A 14,309-nucleotide genomic window follows, 5' to 3' on the forward strand; every position below is an offset into this window, starting at 1 on the left:
TATAGATAATTATATTAAATATTAAAAAAGAAAGCTCTTAAAATCTATAAAATATATATATATATATATTTAATAAATCAGTTTAATCTTCTGTCCTATAAGCGTGCTCAGTTGTCTGATTTTTCTGGACTACGTTTGAAACATTATTAATGAGGTATGATTATCAAACGACGTAGTATAGACGTCAATAGTCGACATATATAAGACGCATAAAGATTTTAAGGTTATGTGAGACACCCTATATATATATATATATATATATATATATATATATATATATAATATATATGTATATATATACATATATATATATATATATATATATATATATATATATATACACTCATGCGCGTACGTTTAATCGCAAAGTAGTCGCGTGATACTTCTATCGCATTTGATAATAATATTGTATGAAATTGTACCGTCCTTATACAATGCAATCGAAGTAGATATTATTTTTAAAGTCATTCAACCACTTATTTGATCCGTTATCATCTTCAATATCGATCGTTTCTATTTTATCGTTAATAATATTGACATTTTTCTTGACTTTTTTTCCTTCTTCTTCTTCTTATTTTCTTTGTTATAATTTCGTAAATAAATTTCATTGCCTCTTCGACCATGTCTATTTCTGTATCTTCCTCCCTTTTTTTTTCGATTATAGGCGATGGCATAACATTGAGTATTGTTAATCATTTTAAATATTCTATCGATAAGATTATACGAGTCCGTTGATCACTATAGAGCTTCGTTTTGCTTTTTCGTCATCGTCTTGAGGTAATCGTGTTGTTCGGGGTTCCTATATCTCTCTTTCTATCTCTTTCTCTCTCTCTCTCTCTCTCTCTCTCTCCCTTCCTCTCTTTCTCTCGAGTCAAGAGGCACGAGACCCATTTCATACGGAATTCGGTAGCCACAGGGCGATCACGTGAGCACCCGGTAGCATCCAGCCTCCTAAACCTAATCATTTTAATCTCAGAGCTGGTTCCTCCGTCGACGGTAGCTCTCATCGAGCGAGCCCCTCGGATCGGTTTGAGTCCAATCTTCCACAAAAGTCACGTCCAAGAGGAAACCTTAGAACCTTAGAAGGTCGCAGTTATTTTTCTCGCATCCGCTCGATTTTCGTCCCTCGTGTAATCGGATAGGTATGCGTAATCAAGCCTCATCGTTTCTTGAAGCTACCCCCGATCTTCCGTTATCCTTGATAGTTAACTAAGTCTAATGGTTGAAGAAGATCCTTGGAAAGGCAAAACAATTCGTATGATCCAAAAAATTTCCCTATACGAACAAAAGAGATTTTACGTTCGTATACGTTAGAGAATAACTTTATTAATTGCCATCGTCGAATTCGAAAGATTCGATATAATCAAATCGGTGCAGGCGAAAGGAAGAAAGAAAGAAAAAATTTCGCTTGGATTGCGAAATTAGCGTAGGATACAGTTCCGTTCATATAGAATTGACATTGACCTCGTGAGGTTTCCCTCTCTGTCTATCCGTCATCCGGTTATCCTTCTATCCATCCATCTCTCTATTCTACGTAGGAGCCAGGGCGGTGGTTAGCGCGAGCTATAAAAGGGGCCTCGAGTCGGAGAAGCTGCCATTCGTGCTATTCAGTAGTGGGGGTAAGGCTCCTGCTCAGCGAGGCCTCATCGAGGCCCCATCCAGGCCCCATCGAGAATACTTTGTCCAGGCCTCGTCCAGGCTTCGTCCAGGCTCCGTCCAGGCTCCGTCCAGGCTCCGTCGAGCCACGTTCAGATAAATATGCGGGAGGGGCCGGAATTCCTCACTCGGCTGCATTCCATTCCCTCCTCCTTTTCCTTCACGACTGGTCTCTCTCTCTCTCTCTCTCTCTCTCTCTCTCTGTCCCTTTCTCTCTCCCTCCTTCTCTTTCTTTCTGCTCTTTTCTACCTTCCTTTCTTACTATTACTATACTACGATTACTATACTACTACTACTACTACTACTGCTACTACTGCTACTACAAATGTTACTACTACTACTGCTACTACTACTACACTACTACAAAACTGCTAGTACCATTACTACTGTTACTATTATTATTGTTACTTTCCATCTCTGTCTCTTTCTTTTACTTCGTGCAAGTGCGTGCATTTTATCCTTAGAATATCGTACAGCATTCATTGCTACTTCAATGCTACATTGGTACATTAGATCTCTACGTGTATTATTGCATATATATATATATATATATATATATATATATATATATATACATATATATATATATATATATATATACATATATATATATATATATATTTTTTTTTTTATATTTCTTTAGATTTTTTCTTCTCGAGTTAGCTAATCATGTTTGGTTTCCATGAATTTGTTTCTGAAATACTTCAAAATCTTTAGTGTGGAAGATACATACATTGCTGAATTCTTGGTAATTGACTCTTGGTTCGTTTCTTTGAAGATAGGAAGAGAAAGAGAGAGAGTGTGTGTCTTTGCAAGATGAAGTAACGGATAGCACTGTACGGGATTCATGGCATACTTAAGCACTATCGTAGGTGGTAGAAAGATTTAATGTTGAAAGAAAGAACGTATGTTATATATTACTGGTATTCGGTGGTAACGAAGAAATTCCAAAACGTGTTGTCTCGAGCTTAGAGATTCGAGTTTCAACATCATTGAAAAAGCGTTTCCTCTAAGAACGAGTCTTATCAAAGAGAAGACTGTCCTCTCCAAGAATATACTTTAATATATTAGTATCCATTTCATTTTGAAGTGAGAGATAAATAATCTCGTCAATGTTAAAAGAAACAGGAAAATCTGGGTTGGGATCAAGGACCAACGGCCTCTGTCGTTCTACGGTACTCTTGCAGGGTTGTGGTATACTATAGTACACTAGCACAGTAATAGTAGTAGTAGTAGTAGTAGCAGCGGTAGTATAGAACTTAGAAGACCGTTCGACGGAATGGAATTCAGTGAGGATCGTTGAGGCATTCGGCCTAGGGGTACCGGTACCGCTTCCACGCGAATCTTGCCAATGTTTCAGTCTCTACGTATCGACGGGTTTTACAAACTCCGTTGAAAAAAAGATACCTTCGAAGTAGATCCTCCTCCTTCTTCTTCTTCTCCTTCTTTAGAAAGAGAAAGAGAAAGAGTAAGAGCAAAAGAGACTTGGAAATAAAGTCGAGACGGAAGAGGAAAGGTGCGTGGCGAAGGATCGAAAGAAGAAAGCGAAGAGGAGGAATAAGAGTACGAGGGGGAAAGGTAAAAAATAAGGGCCTCCTTCCGCGAGGCGAGCGAACCGGCTCGTACTCGATAGCATCTGCGGCTTCCCTCGACAATAATAGTGCGGACCAAGAAATATGCGCGCGAGCGAGCGAGTCTCCATTGGCATGGCTTTGATGGTCTCTCTCTCTCTCTCTCTCTCTCTCTCTCTCTCTCTCTCTCTGGAGAGAGCAGTTGCTGCTCTTGTTGGTGTTGCTGTTGCTCTTGGTGCTGCTGTTGGTACTGGCACTGGTACTGGTATAGCTGGTGCTGAAGAGTGGCACGGAAAAGGAGTATGTAGAGGTACAAGTATGTTATGTAGTACTATGCTATCTGGGGTGGTAGTGGTGAGGGTCGACGGGGCCCAGTCAGGGCCCCAGAAATTCCAACAAGGACAGGGCATAATGCGCGACTCAAGGTCGGTTCTACTACTCTCTGGGCTCTCCCGGAGATGGGAGCACGTTCAGCAGGGTCGTACCGTGACCTCGCCGTTCTCCCACCACCATTGGAATCACTAACATCACCACCACTACTACCGCCACCACCACCACTAGTATCATCATCAGCACCACACGGGGATCGCCAGCTACGACAGGATCGTGGGCCTATGCCCGCGGCGCCCTGCATTTCACATTCCACGCCGATTAAAAGAACGCGCACCCACTAGAATGCCAAAGGTGCTCCCCAACGCCGCGAGAACAGGGACTTCTTTTCTACCATAGTAGGAGCCTTTTGTCTCCCCAATGATTCGATTTGCTTTAAAAAAGCTTGTTGTTTCGATATGGTTAGGAAATAATCTAGGAATTTGTGTCTAGAGTTTCATACTTAATTTAATTGAAATTTTATAACCCGTTTTATTAATAGCGCTTGTCTTTTACGATTCCTTAAGTATTTTCTATTCTAAAGTAAAAAATACATGTGATTGAGATATGCTCGTATCTCTGTTTTGGAATTTTCGGAATGTCAGTTGTAATTTATTCTTTCGATAAAATAATTGATCCTGTTGCGTTAGCATTAATTTAAAGTTTTTGGTATCAGTTAAGACATATCGCTCGAAAGAATCAACAGAATTAAATATTTTCAGACATAATCTTAACGAGAATTGAAATACTGATATCATGATTTTGAATACAAATGAATTAAAGTTTGACCATATAGAGAGTCTCTGTCTAGAGGCGTATTTCCGGTAGCTCATCGGTATGGTATCCCCCAAAAAGCCTTTTGTTCGGCTTAGTTCCTCCTCCTAGATATATTCGGTCGGTTGAAGAAGAATGGATGGATGGGAGGGAGGTGGCACGGAGTTTACGTTGGGACGGTCCTGTGGGGCCGAGGAGATGAGGACCGCCTTTTTATAGTGGGTAAGAAACAGGCATTTGAGGCCGCCACGAATAGAGGGAGAACAAGAGAGAGAGAGAGAGAGAGAGAGAGAGAGAGAGAGAGAGAGAGAACGAGTAAAAGGGGGGAAGAGGAAGAATACGCAGAAGAAGAAGAACCACGGAGAAGAGAGCGTCTTGGAAGAAGAAGGTAAAGTAAGAAGACGAAGAAGAAGGAGTCAGCTGGTGTTGATGGTGGGGAGAAGGATAAGGGAGGTAGGGAGGGAAGAAGGAACCAGAAGAAGGAGTAGTAAGGGAGGTGGAGGAGGAGGAGGAGGAGGAGGAGAGAGAGAGAGAGAGAACTCGTGCTATAAGAAACGAAGGAAGAGAAGGCAAAAAAAGTGAAAAAGGTGGGATCCCTTAAAAATTGAGACCCACAGAGGTGGGGATCGGAATTTCGGGCCCCGTAAACCGGCCAGTCTCGAAAAGGCCTTCGCGAAGATGAGGTGAGGAGAAGAGGAGAGACACGCGTTCGACGGCGTTGCGAAAGAGGAGGTAGAGGAGAGAGAGAGAGAGAGAGAGAGAGAGAAACAAGTAGAAGAAGAGAAGGAATGGTGAAATTGCTGGTGGAGGAGTAAGAAGTAAACGAAGAAGACGAAGAAAAGGACTAGAAGGAGGAGGTAGAAGAACAGAAAGAAGAAGAAGAAGAAGAAGGTGAAGGTGGAGAGGAGAAAGAAGAAGAAGAAGAGTCGAAGGTGGAGGTGACGGAGGAGAAAGGAAATATCGCGTAGCGTGAGCTTCGTGGCCAGTACTCTGTGTACCCGGCATGGACCGTCAGTACACTCTCTGTGTACTCGTACCGGCGCACCAGTACCGCACGTACGTCGATAATTATCATCAACAATATCATCGTCTAAATCACCGATTCGTCCAACAACGCCAGCAACAACGCCAGCAACAACGTCGTGACATTCAACAACAGCAGCCGCAACAACAGCACCAACATCAGCATCAGCACCAGCACCAGCACCAGCACCAGCACCAGCATCAGCATCAGCATCAGCACCAGCACCAGCACCAGCACCAGCACCAGCATCAACACCAGCACCAACACCAGCACCAACACCAGCACCAGCAGCAATACTTTCAACATCAACAGGAACAGATCTACGAGAACGTTGTCTCTCAATATCGGATGAGAATGTGTTACCATAACGATTATGAGAATGATGAGCAGATTCAACGTTTTTATTGGGAGCAGTGTCATCGGCAGGATGACACTGACGCTACTGCCTATTATTATTGCGAATATGTAAGGGACCAGGTGTTTCTTTGATATTCCAACGATTATTTGTGCTTCGCACTATAGTGCTAGGTTTCGTCATTTTCGTTCTTTGATATTCATTTTGGTTTCTTAATACTTGTCTCGCTGAATACACGCCCCTACTTCGAATTCCGATTTACAGTTTGATGTTTGCCCTCGGGCTATTACTGAGAATCGGATTTAAACGAGAGGCGGACGAATTATGTTCCAAAGTGTTTTTTAGGATGCCGCTTTAACGGTCGTAAATTTCTTATCTCTTACTGTTGAAAGGAGATGGTTAAAAAAAAATTCGTTGTGCCTCCGAGTGAATGCTCGCATCGTGTTTTTACGTACGGCTTTTCCAAGGGTGCTCTTTTCATCCTGACGAAAGTGATTAATATTTCATTGGAATTTACGACTGAGGAATTATAGATAAACGTTTTATCCTTCTATCTTATGTTCTTGACCGGATCATTTCGTTAAGCGAGAAACCGAATGGGTTAGAGAACGGTCGAGTGGAAAGTTTGGAATGTTAAATGGAAAGTTTACAGTTACCTAAGATCCTTTTGATCCGATGATCCTTCCCTGAATACATTGTTTCGATAAAAATAACTTTGATGTATAAAAGTGAATTATTTTTTTATATATATGGTGCATGGTGTTAACAACGAAACCTCTATATATGTTATGTGCTTCTATACGTTCTGATCATTTACATTATTAAGAATAATAATCGGATTATAGAGCTTGAATCTTCATAGTTCGTGATTCATTGAAAGTTCAAATTCGAAATTTTCAATAATTTTCCATCGTCATTCGATCATTATTCCATTCGTCTATTCTCAGCATATTTATCGTTCGCTATCGTTCCTGTAACGGTTCCAAAATAATCATGTTGCAGGCAAAGAAGGAGATTTACGACGTGAAGCAACAGAGGCTGTGTCTGGCTCAAGATGAGTACAATCACCTCAACAACGCTCTAACGACGCTTGGTGCATCGCGTACCAGCTGTAAGTACCAGCTTTAATATCATTCACCAGAATCACTGTATTCTTTCATTAATAATTAAATGTCTGCTGTTTGTATGTATTCTGGACTTCCTGCTAGACTCATATTATCCAGCAAGATATTTCGAGTTGACGTAAGTATACATTTTCTTTCTCTTCCACAGTATGTTCCAGCTCGAGTTCGTTGAGCACCAAGTACGATCCAGATCTACTGAAATCCGATGTCGCGCTCGCGAGGAGCCGAGTGTCCCGGCTTAAACGAGAACTCGAACAAATTCGAGCGGAGATGAACTGCACGCAACGAGGAGTCGACACACTTGCTAGGTACAAACGATTCACGTTATTATTACCTGATAAACTACAATTTTAAAAGCATATAGAGAGAAAGTGGGCAATTATTTTTGCTCAGTAGTCATGGGCCGTTTATTATCTCGAATTGTCTGGTTTATCATTCTTACTTGTGACTCTTTCCGTGTATCTTCGTTGTAAATATTAAATCACGAGACTTTTTAAAACGTTAAATATATGACAAATGATCAATTTTGATGACATCAACGAATATACGAATATCCTGATTACGCCTTTTGATATTGATCGTTTTCTCTTTAATTTTGTTTATAGCGTTGAACAAAAGTTGAGCGGTCATCATGGAGGTTGTTACAATATTACGGAAGCTCAGGCGATCATGACAGAGCTACGTAATATTCAAAAATCTTTGAGTTCCGGTGAAAAAGAAAAGGCCGAATTGATGCAATCGTTGGCACAATTAAAAGACGAGTTAACGAGGCTGCAACTCTGCGAGGGTAGCCCGGAGGCTAGTACTTTGAGTTTACCACAGGAAAAGCTCAGTACCGCCTCTCAAACAGATCTTTCCGGCGAATTGGTGCCAATTGGTACGAGGCTTGCCGAAATGGCAAGAATGAGGCTACAGTACGACGAGGCGAGGAAGAGGATACAACATATTCAACAGCAGCTGGCCGATCTTGAAGAGAAAGTGACTCCTGGTCAGACAGAAAGTGACAAGGACAAGTTGCTACTCTTTCAGGAGAAGGAACAGTTGCTGAGAGAGTTGCGTAGTATAACTCCAAGGACGAGGACTCAACAGGACATGAAAAAGATACAGTGCGAGATACGACGTCTCGAGCAAGATCTTAATAACGCCCTGGAATTGTCAAACAAGACAATCACGGACAGGGTGAGATTGCATGAAGAGAAGCAAATGTTGCTTCAACAGCTGAGAGACGCTTTGCGTTCGATGGCGATGTTGGAGGGACAATTAAAGAGTCTCAGTGCTAGTACGCTATCCGTGAGCAGTAGTTCGAGTCTCGGTAGTCTTAGTACGACGAGTAGTAAAGGATCTCTCAGTTCTGGACTTAGTTTCACCGATATTTACGGTGGACCACAGTGCTTGGGATCTGTTAGCTCGCAACAAGATCGACCAGTTGATATGGTTGATTTACACAGGCGTGTCGAACGATTACTGAGAGGCTCGGAACAGAACAATCACGTTAGTACACCTTCTCCGGGTAGATCTCAACCCAGTCTTTCGCCACGGTCGAGTCTTTCGAGCGTTAGTCCACCGGTTTCGCCTCTTTACGAAAATGCTCCAATGGGTCCACCGCCTGCATACGAGCAAGTGGAACTACAGAGGAGACAACAGAGGTCAGTTTTATCATCGAGTGTTCCTTCCTGTGCTCATTTGGATGGTAGTCAGCTCGAGGATAGACTGGCCGAACTCAGGCTAAGTCAGCAACAAAGCACGTCTCAAGAGCAGGCTGCTCTTCCTCCTCATGATCGCCTCAAACTCGTCGTTGGTCCCCATCCTCCCGTCGAATTACAATCAGGCAACATGTCCCAAGGTAGCGGCCTAGGTAGGCCTGCTGCAACCCTTCCTGGATGTACCATGCAATTACAAGATCCACCACCTTTATCACCTATCAGCGAGACACCACCACCTACGGGTATACGTTCTAGGGCTAGTAGTTCTGGCACGAATACCAGATCCGTTTCTGCTGCTGTTTCCGACGAAAGCGTTGCCGGTGATTCAGGTGTCTTCGAAGCATCGAATCGTCGAAGGCTTTCTGGATTAATCGGAGATGTCGATCCTCTCATATCTGGTGAAATGAGTTTAGAAACGGCCCAAGTACAGATTAAACTTAGGTAGGTATTTTTTTAGCATTTATTAAAACGTCGTTGGCTAAAGGAATGGCAATGAAATTTCACACGAAGTGTAATGTTTTATTAATTGAAGAAATATCTTTCTCCAGGTACTCAATGAGCGATGGCCTCCTTCATATTGGCATCGAACGTGCACGAAATCTGGCTGCCCTTTTTATACCGAACAATGCACAAGTGTGAGTAATTTTCTTTTTCGTCGCTATCGTTCAATCTAATCGTCAGACATTTTTGGTGTCGTAATCAAGTTGATCTCCTGCTATCGAGCTCGCAATGTATTTAAAACTGGAATGCAATTATGAAATACTCGGCCGTATACCGGGATCATTGCCCAGTGAACGTCACGTTCACCTTCGTTACGTAACCTCCGGACGCATTGTGCTAACGTTGATCTCGTTTTATCGTTTTGGCTACGATATACATTAATGAACGTTCGATCATGCGAAAAATTTGATCAATTAGAATCGTTTTACGCATCGAATTCTTTTTTTATTTGAAAAAAGAAAAAATATTGTATGTATGCAAATAATTGATATTTTATAAAATTTTTGTTTTTAAATTTCAGATATATAAAGGCTGCGTTATTGCCAATGCAACCACCTGTTAATCAAATGTGTTGTACAAAAGCAGTGACGGATCTTCGAAAGCCAACATTCGGCGAAACTTTTCCGGTTGCTGTTCCTTTGAACAAGCTCTATACAAAGACGCTGCAGGTAAATGTTTGGTGCAGCGGCAACGAGTTTGAGGAGTGCTTGGTAAGTTTACCTGGTTATCATTTCATTTGCATTTTATTTTCAAGAAAAATGACATAGAGCCTTTGATTCATTACATATACATTTGCAGGGGTCCGCCCAAGTCTCGCTTGCAGACTTCAGTCCAGAGTCGCCGAGCGTAAAATGGTACAACATACTTTCCTTTCGCTTCATGCAACCGTCCGATAGTCCTAGTACCAGTACTGGTAATAGTGCTTCAACTAGTATAGCGAAACAGGCTAAGCACGACAAACAGGAGTCAGATATTTCGGTTTATCGTGGAACACAAAATACCAAGGAGGAAAGTAGCGACGAAAGTACCATCATTAGTTCTCAAACGTCGACGTTGACGAGAAATCAAGGTTGCGATGAACTCCAAACCGCTGTATCTTTGAGGCTAGAAGAACTAGCAAATTGTTTGGGTAGCCCGGAGGAAGAAGACGAGGACGGTGGTACTGACAGTGGCAGCGAAGACAGCGAAGAAGAAGGTATCATCGTGGAATTCATGATGGAAGATAACGTTCTGGAAGATGTTTTAGAGCATGAGGTTAATACGACACTCTTATTTTACTACTTATTATTTTATAAATATTTCTTAAAAAATAGTCGAATTTTATTTTATTGCTCGTTGTATTCCCCGTGTAGGAGGAAGAAGAGCTTAACGAAGAAACAAGACGGACTCAGGATAAAGAGACCAACACAGAATGTATTTTTATTCCGGAACAAGGCAAACAGAGAAAGCTTTCGGCAGCTGGCATGGTACCGGGTGCTATTCACGATGATAAGAATTCTATCGTGATAAAGAGAAGTCAAACATTTTCACCGAGTGCTGCTGTCAGCAAGAATCATTACATCTGTCGTGTAAGTACTCACACGAAGATTTTCAATTAAACTTCTTAATTAAAATATTTTTTAAACTTCGTCAATTTCGTTTCTTCAGCTCAATCGAAGCGATAGCGACAGCAGCATGCCACTATATCGTAGAGGTGGACCTTTTCAACGAAATTCTGTAGAAAGGCGTTCATTACGTTGGAGGCGACCATCGTCGGCTTTAAGTTGTAAAACAACCTCAAAGAAGTCCAGTCATTTGCCTCCAACCGCCAGGACCTCATTAGATCTCGAGTTAGATCTTCAAGCACAACACGCCAGGCTGAACAATCTTCAGGACGAACTTAGCAGGTTGCGAGAATTAAAACAACGTTTGGAACAAGCACGCGAGAAGGGTGATACGGATCTGGCTAGTTGGTTATTGGAAGATCACAAATTCCAAAATCTAATGGCACAAGCTGAAAATGGTAGGAACGGAAAGAGTGCGGAAGATAAGAAGGTAGAGAAGATGTTGAAGAAAACGTCGAAGGAAATATATAAGTTGAGAAAGACAAAGGCCGGGAAAGGGAAGCCCGACATTATATCTTTTAAGTAAGTACAAGCAAATATATAAAAAAAAAAAGGATCTCTTTCATTCTGTTATTATTTCTAATATTATTTATATATATATATTTTTTTTCTTTTTTTTCTTTTACTTGTAGAGAAAAAATGGCATTCTTCACACGTGTTAATGTGAACGTTCCTGCCCTCCCACCAGACGATTTACATCCAGAAAGTTCAATGATGTCCACAGATACGTGCTCGATATTGCACAGGAGATACATGTCCGAACCAGTAAGCAGTGAATGTGTTTCAGACATGTCCATGCGATTGAACATTGGTAACACAATCGCTATGAGAAGCAGTGCTAGTGCCATGGGTAACGATACTAGTGCCGGTGTCGTAGGTTTGACAGAGGATCGTTTGGCAAACGGTGGCACCACGAACAAAAGCGTCAATTCGAAAGGGCGGCCGAGCGATCATAGCTCGCGTGCCACGGAGAATGGTCAGAAAGAAGACTCGAAAGGCTCCGAGGATAATGGCAACGGGGAGCCAAAGAGATATGAGTATGTTGTTGATAGGGTTCTCGGCGTCGAAGTTTAACGTTCAGCCATCTTTTTATTTTTTTTTCTTCTTTATTTGTACCTTGATTTTAAAATGTGTTCACTGTCCAATGATCACGATGAGATTATCATTATACATATTAATAATTCACGTTATTTTTCTCACAAATTGTGATCCAAGGTGTGTTAACCATTTCTAGCCCTTAAATGGATAGTGAACGCTTTAAGTATCGATACGACGAATTTTTTTTTAGTCTCGATTTGGCCAGCGCCAATCCGTTAACATTTAAAACATCGTTATGCGAACGTTAATGCGTAAAAGCGACGATGGCGAGAATTTTTAGGGAAAGTTGACATTCTGTTTTTTTTTTGCGTTCAATCGATCTTAGGTGCCATGCGAGAGAATAGTTTGTAAAGGGTCATAAAAAGGTAATTTTATTTATTTTTTTATTATCTTATTTTTCTTTTTGTTTTGTTTTTTTTTCTACTCACATATCTCGTTACCGTCGCTTAACTTTGACCCGATTGCCGGCGCTCATCAACGTTTTCTTTTTGTTTTGTTTTTTTTTGTTTTTTTTTTTTTTTTTTTTGTTTTTTTTTCACACGGGCCGATTTGCGGAGTAGAAGGAATGTGTTTAACTTAGAAAAAGCGTTCTGTGTGTATATATATATATGCGAGACAATTATAAGTTATTTAAACGACGAGATTCGCCGATATAAATCTATAATTTAATTTGTTAAATTGATTCGCGTCTTCTTCGCGTTCTTTCTTTCTTTCTCTCTCTCTTTCTTTCTTTCTTTCTTTCTTTCTTTCTTTCTTTTTTTTTCCTTCTTCTTCTTCTTCTTCTTCTTCTCCTTCCCTCTTTCTCTATTTTTTTTTGTTTCTTTTTTTATTTCTTTTTGGCTGTTATTCCGTTCGTTTTCTCTGCGAATCAGAGCACACGACCCACCGAGCGCAGCTGGTCTGCGATTTGAAAAAAAAAAAAAGTTAGTAATTAAAAATAAAAATGAAATTGAAAGATTATGCCCTGGTTGGCTGAACTTCGCTTTGACTCTCGGCACTGCCATTTTCGTAACGTTGTTGTATTTGTTTTTATTAAAGCGGTTATTTCAGAGTCTCGATAGAAAGACTCAACGACAAAAAGTGCCTTTTAAAATAAACGTACGCACCGCTCAAAATGTATAATTTATTTTTTTTCTTTTTTATCGTTTACCACTGACCGTTCTCCAACAAAAAAAAAAAAAAAAAAAACAAAAAGAAAAAAGAAAAAAAAGAAAAAAAGAAAAAGTAAAAGAAAAAAGAAAAAAAATAAAATTAAAAGAAATAAAAAAAAAAAGAAAAGAAGAACAAAAAACAAAAGGAATAAGAAAACGAACTTTTCAAAGTTTATCGATCAAATCGATACGTTGGAACAATGTATGTATGCGTGTATGATTATTAACGATCGGCCCATTCGTCGAGAACGTAACATTGTAAATTTTTTTTTTTTCGTTTTTCTCGCCGAGACTCGGTCGATAAAACAGAGTGCGAAAAAAAAACACAAATTCAAAATTTTTGATACGACGTTTTTATATATAACGTGTGTATGTAATAATATTATCGTCGTGTCACTTCGTAGTCGAATTATCGTCGTTATCACGACTAATATAGCACGCGTTCATTCAACGATGGTACCCCCCGTGGCCATATATTTCGTTGTATTGTAATATCGAGAAACGAGATGGAGGGACATAGCGAAATTTCTATCGAACGATCTTGTAAATAATTTTTGTAAATAGATAATCGACAATCATGTTTTAACGCGCTTATAAATTACCGTGTATATGTATTATATTATAAAATGCGAGAAGCGCGCGCCCGCGCCCAAGTATTTACGTACAATACAAACGTACGTATATGTATGTGTATGCATGCAGCGAATGGGGGAGGTAGGAGCGATGGCGAATTTGCCTTGTATGTACCTCGCACTTCGTATATATATATATATATATATATGTATATATATATATATATATATATATATATATTGTATTTTTTTTGTCCTCGAACGAGAGAGAAAAAGATCAGAACAGAAAAAAAAACGAACATTTTCTCGTCGCTTGAGACGAAAGCGAAGAAAAAAAAACCCACGTATTATTATTATTATTTCTCCTTACTGAAGTGCCCGATTTATTACACTCATGTATTTAATTAACGTTATGTTTGTATTATTTAGCACGTTACTACGGAGTATAAGTACGATAATGATAAAAATGAATCATGATAACGATAAAATTAAGGACGATTATAACGATAATGATACTTCTCCTTTCTTTCTTTCTTTCTTTCTTTTTCGTAAAGAAACATTACACGCATTACAGACACGTACAGACTCTCTCACTGAAAGGATCACAATTACAGCATGATTTGTAAGTAACGGTTCGTATGGTAATGATTAAAAAGAGATAAATACAAATACATTCTCGTCGTACTTTTCATTTGTTTTTCAATAAATAATTTTATCCCTTGTTAAGATGAACGACTAAAAAGAAAAAAAGAAAAATTGTTAAAACAATTGTTTAGAATATATTAAGAAATGTTTTAACAATCGATT

General features: G+C 39.9%; 1 protein-coding gene across 2 annotated transcripts in view; it reads left to right on the plus strand.

The window, feature by feature from the left end:
* The window catches only part of LOC124425084 (protein kibra), a 57,577-nt gene extending 43,402 nt beyond the window's left edge, over positions 1-14,175 (plus strand). Inside the window, exons 1-10 of one of the 2 annotated variants that reach the window (XM_046964909.1) lie at positions 4,914-5,859; positions 6,752-6,860; positions 7,022-7,181; positions 7,479-9,017; positions 9,125-9,211; positions 9,598-9,787; positions 9,876-10,331; positions 10,430-10,645; positions 10,725-11,203; positions 11,314-14,175. In XM_046964909.1, coding sequence (XP_046820865.1) covers positions 5,374-5,859; positions 6,752-6,860; positions 7,022-7,181; positions 7,479-9,017; positions 9,125-9,211; positions 9,598-9,787; positions 9,876-10,331; positions 10,430-10,645; positions 10,725-11,203; positions 11,314-11,755 — 4,164 coding nt within the window. In that variant the 5' untranslated portion in view covers positions 4,914-5,373 and the 3' untranslated portion in view covers positions 11,756-14,175. Of the gene's footprint in view, positions 1-4,913; positions 5,860-6,751; positions 6,861-7,021; positions 7,182-7,478; positions 9,018-9,124; positions 9,212-9,597; positions 9,788-9,875; positions 10,332-10,429; positions 10,646-10,724; positions 11,204-11,313 lie in introns of those variants that run through there. The other variant, XM_046964910.1, reaches the window with a different exon arrangement.
* The last annotated feature ends 134 nt before the right edge of the window (positions 14,176-14,309 follow it).

This window comes from Vespa crabro, chromosome 6 (assembly GCF_910589235.1).
Source record: "Vespa crabro chromosome 6, iyVesCrab1.2, whole genome shotgun sequence".
NCBI classification, from domain to species: Eukaryota; Metazoa; Arthropoda; class Insecta; order Hymenoptera; family Vespidae; genus Vespa; species Vespa crabro.